The following is a 14235-nucleotide window of genomic DNA, read 5'->3' as shown; positions in this document are numbered from 1 at the left end:
GCAGAACGTAAAGCCGTGGGATTTATTTGTCGTGAAAATTTTCAATTTCAACATTTGCCTCGTTCAGATAGGTTCAGATAATACTAAATAGTTGCTAAAAATAAGTATATGTTTATATTTTATTTTTTAAATGTGATTAAATGTTGTGTTGAAACAGTTTCTTTTTTCATTCGTAAAATGAAAAATACTCAAAAAATCTTCATGTTGCTGCTTCAAACATCACAGAAAAACTTGTGCACTGCTTTTGAGGCTTTTTTAGTGCTCTCAAATACTCTGTGTGATGACATGCATCCTAGCTCAGGTCTCATGAAGAAATAATCTAAACGCGAGATTCGTACGCCAACTACAGAGGACATACGTCTATGGAATCAAAGTTATACACTAGATATCTCAGCCATGCACCACAAATTTCCTGTCGTATAGCGCTCGATAACTGACAGAATCACACCTCACAAGCAGGCGAAAACCCGTTCCGTTCCGCCACTCATTCCAGGCACGCTCCTCAGCACAAGCTGACGAAGAACGACCAACGGTGCGTTCGAATTAAATGATTCATATACTAACAATCCTCTTCACACTTCAGCGCCTCTAATAGGCTAGGCGCAAATTGAGACGCGTATGGCGCGACTAACTTGGCGCGATATAGCGCCTGTCTTTGTGGCTAATGAAAACAGATGGAACGGCGCAAATTGGTCAGACTCGCTCGACGCTGTGGCTGAGCCACAGTTTCTCGTGCTGCTCATGCTGGTTGTTGGTTGTGTTGGTGAACAATCATATAGCGCCGTGAGTCTGACACTGTATGCTTTTACCGGTCGGAAGGTTGTGTTAGTAAATAAATATATCGCACAACTCTATGTGAATCAGACATTGTATGCGAGTGGCACGACATTTACACCAAACTGCGACGCAATATGCGCTCCACGACGCTACGTTTGTAACACGTATGAGACGCGTTGATAGTCTCGTGTTCGCTTACGAGTGCTATACGCTTCTCAATTTGCGCCTAGCCATATGGAGGTGTGAAGCGTGCTATCACGTCCTTCATATTCCCGCATCGAGTATTCCAGGTACAGTGTCAACACGATTTTTTGATAATGGTATATAAAATCGAGTTTTTACATTTTATGCGATTTCAAATATACACGATACATACTCTGATTGATATTATATGCGATTATGATTTATTCGGATTTCTTGTAAGACTTGGCACGTGCAAAATTATACGATTTAATGTTTACTGAGATGTGATAGCGTGAAGTGAATATTTGTGAAATGATTTTTGTTGAATGATTTCATGAGAATTTTGGCTCAAATTATCAAATTATTATTAGTACTTTCAACATTGTTTTGTTTCTTTCATATACATTCCATATTGAATGCAAATAATTACGACACTATATTTGGCTTGCCAATACAAATACACTTCGCCTACTGCTCCACCTCTATATGTACCTCATTCAGTGGCTCCAATCAACAAACAATGCGTGAGCCCTGAGCACGAGCCTAGTATTTTGCTGCCTACGCTCAATTTGTGTTGGTTGGGATAGGTTGGACACCCTGGACCACAAATCTCTCGGCTCGGATCGCACCACACATTGTGATTGGGCTTGCGACCGGAAATAGAGTTTCTAAATGATTTATCGTTAGAGCGTTGGGTGGAGTAAACTGCTGTGTAATCCTCTCAAATTTCAAATTTCTCATTACATATTTCAACTGTTTGTTTTTTAATAGATGACAATTGTATTGTGACTTATTTCCTCTATTTAAGGGGCAAAAAGGCCCAGAGAACGGTCCTATTATTAGACCTCGGTAGCAGCTGCATTTGCGATGCAATGTTACTTAATTGTAGAATATTTTCTCAAACCACATTACGATAGCTATGAAAATATTATTTTGCTATCGCGAAATTAATGAAAATTTGCTTGTTTCAATAAATGTGAGGGAGTGAAAAAACACTCGAAAATATCATTTTTATTCGTCTTTTTCGGTATGATTCCGCAAAGATGCACTGCACAGTACCGTATTAAGTGCGATTCCGTACAAAATCCTCGTCCCTCGTTCCTCGACTTTTATGAGCTTCTAAATAGCGATTTTTCATGAAAATTGCTAATTTTTAACAAAAATGACAGCCATGTTGGCAATTTTTCGAATTTTCAAAAACCCCTTTGTAACGCTTTAGGTATTGTGCTAAAGTTTCAAAATATTCATCAGAATTTGTTCTGCGACACCCCGTTGCTTCAAAACCGATACCACAACAATCAGCCTCATAATATTAGTTACAAGTTACAAGTTACAAGTCTAGAAGCTACAAGTTCTAATATCTTGGGTTGCGTAATAACCTTACATCGGACTAATAATATAAGTCTTTTTTTAATTAGTAATGCGTCATTGTTTTACTAGTGATGAAAGTTTGTTGATAGATATTGTGGTTTTCCTCATTGTTGATATGTAAATTCCCTGACCGAGCCCAGTATCATTGCATCAGCTTCCTTGACCGAACCAATGTTAGATTGTACTCAAATGTTAGCGTGACTTGAGTGCGCTTCCATGAGTTGAAAGCTCGATGTAAGAACCAATCACTCGCTAAAATTTGCACTACATTTACAGGAGTCATCCGAAACGCTGCAAAGAAATCAGCTTCATGATGAAAAGAAATTCATTTCCGTTGCACACGTGGCCGAGTGGTACTCAAATGTTAGCGTGACTTGAGTGCGCTTCCATGAGTTGAAAGCTCGATGTAAGAACCAATCACTCGCTAAAATTTGCACTACATTTACAGGAGTCATCCGAAACGCTGCAAAGAAATCAGCTTCATGATGAAAAGAAATTCATTTCCGTTGCACACGTGGCCGAGTGGTTAGCGTCTCACATTATCACGCCGGGTGTTCGGGTTCGATTCCCGTTCTGGCTGGGGGATTTTTCGTCAAAGAAATTTTCTTCGACTTGCACTGTGGTCACGCGTATTCTAGAGCCTGCCCCTCAGAATACATTCATGTTATTTGGCCTAAGAAATCTCAACTAATTATTTATAAATGACGCTGGTTAATGCATACGTTGAGACGGAAAAAGTTCAACAGGGAACGTTAACGCCAATCAAGAGATTAGTGTTTCACTCTTCGGCAGTTTTATTTATAAAAATAACTTTTTTCGCAGCTCGATCCAGTTAAAACGTTGAAATGGTACATTTCCATACTCGAAAAATTCAAACATAAAATCGAATATTTTAAAAAGCCAACTTGTAGATAACATTACGGGTCCACTCGAAACTGTAGAAAAAAGTATAAGTCACTAATATTTTGCTGTTGTATTTTGTGTATGCAGCATTCATTTGTAATATGTAATATGTAACACTAATAATATTAGTGTAAGCAACTTGTAATTAAGACTTGTGGGTTGTACTTCTAGATTCATTATGCAACAGAAATCTACAAGTTACAAGTTACAAGACTAATATTATTAGTGAAATTTTGATTATGCGACAGGGTCCAGCAAGGTAACGATTTTCAGACAGCATCTACGCATCTAGCTGTCAACAGCGTAATAATCTTCATTCGTGCACTCAAAGAATGGAAAATACATCTTCAAATATACCTTAAACAATAACCAAAATAACCGAACACTTCACTTTATTCCTAACATCCGAAAAAAATCACGAAAATTCCTTATTTTTCGACCTTCCAGACAGGGGTTCCCCCTTAACGCCGAGATGGATTTGGCTGCGTCCTTTTCAACCAGTGAATCATTTAAATGGCTGTTTATGCATGGGCCAAAGCGAATGACGTGCGCTGTCAAATTTTTCAGACATTTCGGATGACAGTTGAAACGCAGAACAATCACACTCTCGATTCATCCATTGCGAAGTATTGTCGTACTGTGTGATTTCGATTTTCAATTGAACCAAGTCCAGGAAAACTTTCCTTGAGCTAACCCATACAAGATGCAAGGATTAAGCTTGGCGAGTTTAAAGAAAAATCCGGCAGTGAGTAGTGCTTTTTCAATAGCACATGAAGATGAATCTGATTTCTTCCCGATTGTGTTACGTCATATGCGAAGAGCTTTTTTTTTTTTCCTAAATTGCATTAATCGATTCACGGTTCTGTCCTTCCCGTAGCTAATCCCGCTGTACGTCTGTATTGGAGTGGGAGGCGCAGCAGCCGTGTTTTACACGCTCCGTCTTGCCCTTCGTAGCCCCGAAGTCACCTGGAATCGCAAGTCCAATCCGGAACCATGGGAGGAGTACAGAAACAAGCAGCACAAGGTACGCAATAGAAGTAGAATTGGAGGCAATTATATAAACGTGATTTAACTGGATACGGGGTTTGTGTTGACTAGTTCTATATTTGTAATAGGACGATAAATTTAGATTACGTTGTTTATCACTGTCCTTCGATTACTAGTTTTATAAAGGCACATTCGTCATGCCCTGAAGTGAATAGCGCTGAAGGTGGAGTTGATTTAGTTGATTTAGTGGACAAAATAAATCTTCGTTATTATTTGTAGCATTAGACATAATTCCAATTAAGGTGGAGTTCAAAATGAGACATTTTCGAGAATCTTCAATTCTTTATGGAAAGCATGTTATCTATTAAAAACAAAACAAATGATCGTTCACAGTGAGAGAAAGCTGTTGATCAAACTTGAGAAGATCGAACGGATCGAACGATCGGAACATAATTCGCGAATGAAAAGGAGACAGCATTACACTTGTCATCTATCTCATGCGAATGAAATGTTTCCCATCGCTCAAGGACGCCAAACATAGATGATTTCTCTGAAGGTTGTTTTAAGTGACTACGTGCGCTTTAGCGCGCGCTCTTGAAGTTGAAATTTTGTTTATTCAAGCTGATATTGTTGTAATGTTGATTTTTATTTTGAATTGTCAAAGATTTGAATACATCAATAATTATTGTTTCTCTTCGTTTCAGTTCTACTCTCCGATTAGGGACTATTCCAAGGTCGAGAGCCCAGCCCCCAAATACACCGAATAAATCTCGTGTGCCAGCAAGTATAGTTCGGGAAAATCACGTTCAATGCAGCAACACAGTTAGAGATTCATCCCGAACTCCGAAAGTAGCAACCGTTTACACAGTAGTGATGGTTTTGGTGGAATAAACTAGAGTTTGATGACCGAAAGTAACAGTTCGTGTTCGCTATAAATCAATGAGAATGACAAGCACCAACAGATTGATCAAATAAAAGCTGGCTTAGAAAAAAGTGAAAAACAAATATATTCGTGTTTATTGTTACTGTAAATTTTTTATATCTCGGAAATTCAAAATCATTCCTTTGGTTTCTCAACTGGAATCACCTGGCCATCTTTGATTATCGGCGCAAGACAGGGACGCTTAGAATAGTCGTAGTTTCCTGCCCAAAGCTAGAAAAAAATAAATGGACAGAACGTTGATCGGTACAATGCTTGGGGAACAGAGTTTCATGATTTACCCTATAGCGCTTATCTCTGTGATCCTGCCAGGGCTCGGGGTTGTTTTTGTGATCCCAAACGATATCCGGATTGTACAGCGAGGTGCGCACGATGTGGAAGGAAAGCCAGCACAAATCGGCAATGCATATAGCGTACACTGGCCACAACTGGAAGATGTTCGTGTTAATGTAATTTCTTCCCTCTTAATATTGTATCGTGCCTACCAATGGATGCTTGGGCATTTCACGAAAACCCCAACCTCGCATTTTGATTGCTTGCGCTTTGATGTCTTGTAAAATTGAGTTCTGAATTTGAATGATTGAAAATTTTCCTTTTTTCTTGAAAACGGGTTGCTTTGGTATGCGAAAAAAATTGTACGAAGGTATAGGATCAATGAACACTCGACTCCTAGGAATGAATAATAATTGTTAAAATGTTACAGTAATATTGGATTGCGGTGTTATAACTCCCTTTTTTCAAATCGCTATTGTGAATCAGTAGTGGCATTTCGCATTTCGAAACGAGTGATTTTTGTTCGTAACGTTTGGCATTACGTAACATTGTGTTCGACCGTTTCTTAACTCGAAACGAGAACAAATGTCTCGACAAGAAATAGTTGATCATCGCATGTGAAGATGCTAGTTAGACGTTGATTTTAATACTAAACCTTGCATCAAATAAAATTTCAATTGTATTTCCATTGGTTTTGACTTCTATTTGTACCAGTATGTGAGTATAAATACAATACTTTTAGTATGTTGCATAATTAATAACTTGTTATTGTAGCATTAGGGAATCACCAAACAATGCAATAAGCATCAACCTTTTCGACGAATGCATGGTTCAAGATTGAATGTAGGTCGTGATTTCATTCGCTTGATATCTCGGCTTATGTCCAATCACTACAACCTAAACGCGCATCTCTATCGCATTGGGCTTGCAGCAAATAATCTTTGTGATTGTGGCGATGGCTACCACGACATCGAGCATGTTGTCTGGTCGTGTATCCGGTTCTATGCTGCCCGCTCCGTTAGCCGTTACCCTGATCTTCTGCTTCATCTATTCCTGTTCCTCAGAAACGCCGATGTCAACGTTTAATGATGTTTCTTTCGTTGTGTCCCTGTTTCATATCCCTCCTATCCGATCTATAAACTTCTACTTAGTCGCGGCAATACATACACATACTCTTTACAGATACACAGGTCGAAGATTGTGCAGGCCACTGACCATTCAACAATAGCCAAAGGTTGTACCGCTCATGACAACTCTACACGAGCTGAAGATTGTACCGCCCAGTGACCGTTCTACCCTGGATTCCTCGAGTCAAGAGAGATGCACCACGATTGATATGAGGTACAGACTACCCAGCGAACATTAGGCTAGGTGCAAATTGAGAAGCGTATAGCGCTCGTAAGCGAACGCGAGACTACCAACACGACTCATACGGGCCACAAACGTAGCGTGGTGGAGCGCATATTGAGTCGCAATTTGGTGTAAATAGCATGCCACTCGCATACAATGACTGATTAACACAGAGTTGCGCGATATATTTATTTACTAACACAATCACCCGACCAGTACAGCCATACAGTGTCATACCCACGGCGCTATATGATTGTTCACCAACACAACTACCACAACCGGCATGACCAGCACGAGAAACTGTGGTTCAGCCACAGCGTCGCGCGAGTCGTGTCTCACGAGCGCTCCACCATTTCGCGTCATCTGGCCAATTTGCGCCGTTCTATCTGTTTTCATTAGCCACAAAAACAGGCGCTATATCGCGCCAAGTTACTCGCGCTATATGCGTCTCAATTTGCGCCTTGCCTTAAATCGTATAATTTTGCACGTGCCAAGTCTTACAAGAAATCCGAATAAATCATAATCGCAATATCAATCAAAGTATGTATCGTGTATATTTGAAATCGCATAAAATGTAAAAACTCGATTTTATATACCATTATCAAATTAAGTCGCAATTCGGTATAATAAACATCAATTTTATGATGTCGTAAAATATATTTAATCCGCATCATATGCGTATATTACGCTGATGCAGTTTGTGTGTCGTATAAGCGTATAATTTAAATCGATTCAGTACTGTAGTAAATCGTGTTGCATGCTGAAGAAAATCATGAAACGGTAAATCATATTAGATTCTAATAAAGAACATATTACATCATATTGAAATGTCAATGAAATTCTGATGCACTCGAAAGTTTTAACCGCTGTTGAATTAAATTTCAGATAGCCGCGCGAGATAGCCGGTGGATGATAATCCAGACGACCGGAGTTCGAACCCACATCAGTTTTCACCAAACATCAATCTGTGCCATTTTAAACATTCATATACTACTCCCAACATAAGTCAATCAAACAATTATTGTTTCTACGAACATAAATACTCATATATAAAAATGGCGATTCGTGAGGTTATAATATACATTTCACGAAAATATTTTGCGCCATTTGTTTTTTTTCTATGTCTGTAATAAACCGTATATGAGTATGGCAAAAGTCGTATTTGGTGCTTTGACAATTCATGAATATATTCATATTAGATCGCAATTCAATTTCAACATAATCGCTATTATAGCCGGTCAAAGTTGCATATTCATCCAAACAAATTCGGTTAGCATTTGCCATGTATGTATATGGCCTCCACTTTTGCATACATATGCCAGTTAGGCGCATCATATGCTAACCAAATTTTAGGGCATATGATGTTATATATATACGCTTGTTATGCGATTTAATGTTTGCTGGGTAGGGGAGCGTCGCTGATTAATGGTCAGTTGCACCCCAATAGGAAGTATCCCGTGTCGGCCACACATACAGAGCACTGGAGACTGCAACATCCCAATTATGAGAATCTTTGTAATACTAACCTCGAGCCAACCGCGAGTAATCGGTTACATATTACTAACAACAACACTTCCTAACATTTGACGGAGTTCATGTTGGACTGAGGTTCCAGTGGAATGAAAAACCAAATTTAAATAATTAAACGAACGAATGTAATAATTTATTAATAAGATGTATTCACTGCGCGTTCCAACTTGAATGAACATTATTGTTCAAGCACACAGCAGAAGCCTGATGGGGTGCTCTCGCTTAGCTTTGCTACCACCATGCACAAACACAAGGTTGGATGTTCGTTGTTCTACCAACAGTTAATGGAGGAACGTTCGGATCTCGCTTGAAATTTGCTGAATACGCCTGATGCGAAGAGGACCTCTTAGAAATTATGTGACAGTTTAAAGATAGCACCTAATGAGGGAGGGACCCCTGTGTGGGAAGTTTCGGAGTGAAAAAAAGTATATGTGTTCTTTTTCCGTAGGCCTTAGAATGGGTATATGAGTACAATCACTACACCGGGTAATTTGAATTTGTCGAACAAATATTGCTTTGTTTCATTAAACGATGTTGTATCCAATTCGATCCATTTTTCGCATAAACTTATTTCCAAAAGTGGCATAATTTCACTGATCAAACTGTTCTGTGTTGAGCCATACCAAATCAGCCATTCCATGCCAAACCGATATAGTGGTTCTCAGATTTTCTAGAAAAGCGGTAGTTTTGTTCTTTATCGCAAATTATTAGACCCGTATTTTATTATTTTTTTGTTAGGGTGACCATTTCCATTTTAGGGTCCGAAAAATCCATTTTTCGCATTTTTGCCAAAAAAGATTTTTTTCAAAAACTCATAACTTTCGAACCACTGGACCAACTAGATGTTCGACATATTAAATTAAAGTCAACTTGCTGGTCTTTTATGGAAAAATACTACTGTAGCGGAAATTTTGAATTATGTTTTCGCTATTATTGATTGTATTTGTTATTATAGTTTTATAGTTTTCATGGTCTCGGGACCAAAGGCACTGTATATTTTTATATTTTTTCTGGAAGGCTGAGGATTTTTCACATAACATATCTCGAAATCAGGTAGGCGTTTTTTTTCGTTTTTGAGTTGTGATTGTTCAAAGTTAACAGACGGTCCAAAAATTTTTTTTCCCATTTTTTCCCACTACAAAAAATCATAACTTTTGATCTACGGGACCGATTCAGATGATCGCATATCAAATTAATGCCAATAAGCTAGTCATTCTTGGAAAAATGCTCAGCTGCAAAAAAAATCAGGTTTTGGTTTTGTCATTATTGATTGTATGTATTTGTTTTTTTTTAGTTTTCATGGTCTCGGGACCAAGAGCGCCATATTATTTTATATTTTTTCCTGAAAGCTGAGTTTTTTTCACATAATACATCGAAATACCAGAGAGGTGTAATTTTTCGTTTTAAGTTATGATTTTTCAAAGTTGACATGTTTTCAGTTTTCGTTCAATATTTCTATGCGACTAGACTGGATGTATGTGACTATAATCCAATTAATTGGGAAGTGTGTTATTTTTTCAAGAAAGGCTAGCTAGTAGGCTTTAATTTGATATGTCAATCATCTGAATCGGTCCAGTAGTTCAAAAGTAATAATTTTTTGAAAAAAGTCATTTTTGGGAAAAACGGGAAAAATGGTTTTTTAAACCATCGGGTAACTTTGAAAAATCGTAACTCAAAAACGAAAAAAAAAACGCCCTTCTGGTTTCGAGAAATGTTATGTGAAAAATCCTCAGCTTTCCATAAAAATAATAAAAAAATATAGCGCCCTTGGTGCCGAGACCATGAAAACTATAAAAAACAAATACAATCAATAATGACAAAACCAAAACCTGAAACTTTTGCAAGCGTAGTATTTTTCCAAAAATGACTTGTAAGCTTCAATTTGATATGTCGACCGTCTAAATCGGTTCAGTAGCTCAGAAGTTATGAGTTTTTGAAAATGTCATTTTTGGAAAAAAGGGGAAAAAATCGATATTTGGGATCACCCTAAAATGAAAATGTGCACCCTAACAAAAAAATAAATAAATAAAAAAATACGGGTCTGATAGTTTGCGATAAAGAACGAAGCTACCACTTTTGACGAAAATCTGAGAACTACTATATCGGTTTGACATGGAATGGCTGAAATGAAAAGTTTTCCCTACATTTATTTGGTACCACCCACTGGCCAGAAGGTTTAAAGCGGCCGCTAATTTTATAGCTGCAGGAATAGCAGTGCTTCTGAAAGTTGGTTGGAACACGATTGTATCCAAAATATTTTTGAATGCTTCTCGACTAAGCCTGAAATGCTACCGAAACCTCAAAACCAAGACGGGTCTATGGTACTAGGTGAGGCCGTTTCGTCACTAAGTTGGTTAGGGAGCGGTATATGAAAACAGTACGGAAGAAAGCAGAAGGGGAATTTTTTCCTTGAAGTGTGAAAGAGACAGACTGATCACGAGCGAGCTTGGGCACAAGCGTATTGTGTTTTGTTTACAAACAAAACACAGTAGACTTCCAAGATGGCTGAAGAGTGGTTTTAGCAAGTTGGCCCACCTTAGGATATACTTCTACGCGCCTTGCTCAAAACAAAAGAATAATTATTTGTCGAAAACGTATATTAGGGTATCCGCACCAATGCGTTGTTACAGACATTTTGACAACCCTCACCATTACGCAGCAACCCCACTGGTGGTTGCGGTTCAGGTGTGGGAAATAGTAATCTGCCTCTCGGTGAATAGTGAGTTAACAAATTTGGCAACGCGATATCAACCGAGCCAAGTGTTGCTCAAGGCGGTATAATAAGGTGGAACGTTATGTCAGAACTGCTGTTCAGCCATTACTTGAGTTCGAATTGACAGCGACCAAACGAACGGCTAGAGTTTTCCGAGAAAGAGGATAACAAATGGCATGCAATGATGAGTGCATACCGCTATGTGTTTGCTGCGCATAAACGTTGGTTTTGTTTACGCTGTTGGCATCATTGTTGTGTTTCTGTGACTGCTACAAGTTGTTGTCTGCATTGCTGTTTTACGGAACGTGAGGGTTGTTGCTGTTGCTGCTGGGATTGGCAATTCAGCGATTGTGGGAGGTTTGCTAGTGGGTATATGAAAGGGTCACTACCGGCGGGCTTGTGCCGTACTGCTCTAAGTTCCATTCGCTTTGGTGGAATTAGTCGTTGGCTACCCATTAGGATTGAGTGATAGCGATACGCTGTGGATATCCATGCATATCATTTCCCGGCGACTGCTGCTTTAGCTGGAGACTCACCTGATCGTACGGGTTGTGAGACACAACAGCTAGTTCGATTGAAACCGGCCCAGCGTATGTATATGTTGGTGTGGACCGCTATGTAGCATACAAATTAGACCTGCTTTGTTTATAAACAAAAATAGTCGCTGTCACTTTTTATCCCCTCTCGCATCTTCCATGCTTTATCATCATACTGTCGAAAATGAACCACCTGTCAATTCCAGCTCCTTGGTGTTGCTATTTTCAAACGTCAAACATCTGTTGTGGGTTTCATTCGTCTTGTGTTCGTTTTTTGTGATTTTGCTCTGAAATATTATTTCGGAAGTGTATATATTACATTTATCTACCAAAAAATGAACGTGACGAAAAGAGAATTAACTGACATTTGTCATTTCTTCTAGTAATAGCAATCGTATTTAGCAACCTGCGGTGCGAAAAAGAAGTGATACTATAGAAACCGCGATAGCAACGACGGGTACGCAAATCGACGAGTTAATAAATTGGCAACGGCTAAAACTCGAAACTAGAAACCTTGAATAGTAACGCATTGGTGCGGATGCCCTTATGGGAACCTTACACGATCAAACTGATTGACAATAAGTGTCTTCAATATCGTGACAGCTAGGCTTTCGACATCCGATCTAACCTCAATCAATATTTTGCCACCTTACACGGTCAATATCACCCTCAACCCGAGACAACGAAAATATCCCCGATGGCTAGTGGCGACATTCGAGTTTGGGATCCAAACTATTCTCCATCAAATTAGAAGGCGAAAAGGCAATTTTCAATTGGTAAAATTTGAATGAAAATATCTACTTGGTATTATTTAATTAGTTGAAGCGCGTAGTCCTAACTCTAAGTTTACCTATTTTCTATGAATTTTCAGATATTTCTACTAAAATTTATTATTATTATATAACGTCAGTTTCAGATACAATTTTTGTATGGGATTTTCTCACCACTCGCAGAAAAAAAGTGATTTGCATTCACATAGAATACTAATTTGATTTGGAAAAGTTAATTTTCATTCATAATTTACACTTTAAAACTCGTTTTTCCTTCTCAAAAACACATCATAATACTCGCTTCACAAATACAGACTGATCCTTTCAGTTTCAAGGATGCCAGATTATTTTAGATTGAGAAAATATATGCAAATTATATTATCTGCAAGCAAATGTTTTTATTCGATAAATAAGACTATGACAGTAGAACCCCGTTTATCTGTATCTGTATCTTTACCCCGATTATCTGTATCTGTATCTATTTCTGCATTGATAGAACATAGTTTCTATGTTTAAACATCATCTCGACTATTCGCGGATAATCGGGATTCTACTGTAACTTGAATTAACACGTGATGTTTTTTCACCTGTGATTTTCCCAGATCTTCTCATTCTCCAAATTTTATAGCGGAGTGTGAAGAAACACACAATTTAGACTAAAGTGGCTGCCCCGCTCGCTAGCGCAAAGAATGACTGAGTTCAATGTTAAAAAACTCCTAAGACGTTGTTAATTTTCATTCACTCTCTCACCATCCCATTGTCAGTTTACTTTGAGGTTTTGATTTGTATCGCGAAAAGTACAGTATTTTGCTATTTTAAGTACAGTAATTTACATTTAATGCGACATTTTTCTAATTGGACAGACCTGTATGCGACACGTTTAGTTAGACATTTTTGTAAACATCGAGTTCGGGCCCAAGCGTCGACGCTGTACCACTCTCATCTTCAATGTCCAATTACAGGTCAAATCGCCTCCAATGCGACACTGAGTGGTTCTCCGGCAAATCGCATTAAATGTAAATTACTGTATCAGTTTTCCAAACCAAAAGCTTTCATTTATGATTCCTACAATTTCAAAAGTTTATAAATTTTAATTGCAATCGCAAAAAAGACTAACAAACATTAAATGTCCGCTTGCAAATCTGGCAACTCAGTCTGGAAGTCCGTGAGGTAAAACGTCATCATGATGCATCCATATGAAATGTCACGATATTGATGCCCGAAAATCAGAAAATCCGGATTTCTGCGTTGTCGGCCATGTTCAGCTGTCATTATGCTGTCAAATGTCATCATATTGTCAATAAATTTGACCGTGTAAGGTCCGCTTTAGACAAACTCACTCATTTTCATTTAGGGCATCCGCAACAATGCGTTGTTACAGACATTTTGACAACCCTCACCATAACGCAGCAGCCCCACTGGTGGTTGCGGTTCAGGTGTGGGAAATAGTAATCTGCCTCTTGGTGAATAGTGAGTTAACAAATTTGGCAACGCGATAGCAACCGAGCCAAGTGTTGCTATTTTCAACAAATGTCAAACATCTGTTGTGGGTTTCATTCGTCTTGTGTTCGTTTTTTTGTGATTTTGCTCTGAAGTATTATTTCGGAAGTGTATATATTACATTTATCTACCAAAAAATGAACGCGACGAAAAGAGAATCAACTGCCACTTATTATTTCTTCTAGTAATAGCAATCGTATTTAGCAACCTGCGGTGCGAAAAAGAAGTGATACTATAGCAAAAGTAATAAATTGTTAACGGCTAAAACTCGAGACTTCTTCTTCTTGAATGGCGTTAACGTTCCCTGTGGAACTTTTGCCGTCTCAACGTATGCATTAACTAGCGTCATTTATTAATACTTAGTTGAGATTTACTAAGCCCAATAACACGCCTTGAATGTAT

At 38.4% G+C, this 14235-nt stretch overlaps 2 protein-coding genes across 2 annotated transcripts; one reads left to right on the top strand and one right to left on the bottom strand.

The window, feature by feature from the left end:
• The first annotated feature begins 3818 nt into the window (after positions 1 to 3818).
• Positions 3819 to 5226, top strand: LOC129779341 (cytochrome c oxidase subunit NDUFA4-like). The gene is made up of 3 exons (XM_055786758.1): positions 3819 to 3979; positions 4112 to 4258; positions 4926 to 5226. Exons 1-3 carry the CDS (start codon positions 3938 to 3940, stop codon positions 4986 to 4988), a joined length of 252 nt encoding a protein of 83 aa, XP_055642733.1. The 5' UTR covers positions 3819 to 3937; the 3' UTR covers positions 4989 to 5226.
• Positions 5216 to 5813, bottom strand: LOC129779331 (cytochrome c oxidase subunit NDUFA4-like). Its single transcript, XM_055786754.1, has 3 exons — positions 5647 to 5813; positions 5443 to 5589; positions 5216 to 5374 (listed from the first exon to the last, which is right to left on the bottom strand). The coding sequence occupies exons 1-3, from the start codon at positions 5686 to 5688 to the stop codon at positions 5279 to 5281; spliced, it is 285 nt and encodes a 94-aa protein (XP_055642729.1). The 5' UTR covers positions 5689 to 5813; the 3' UTR covers positions 5216 to 5278.
• Between the last annotated feature and the right edge of the window lie 8422 nt (positions 5814 to 14235).

The sequence above is a fragment of the Toxorhynchites rutilus genome, chromosome 1 (assembly GCF_029784135.1).
Source record: "Toxorhynchites rutilus septentrionalis strain SRP chromosome 1, ASM2978413v1, whole genome shotgun sequence".
In the NCBI taxonomy this organism is placed as follows: domain Eukaryota; kingdom Metazoa; phylum Arthropoda; class Insecta; order Diptera; family Culicidae; genus Toxorhynchites; species Toxorhynchites rutilus.
Note: the sequence above shows the minus strand (reverse complement) of the source record. Positions and strands in the feature narration are given on the sequence as shown.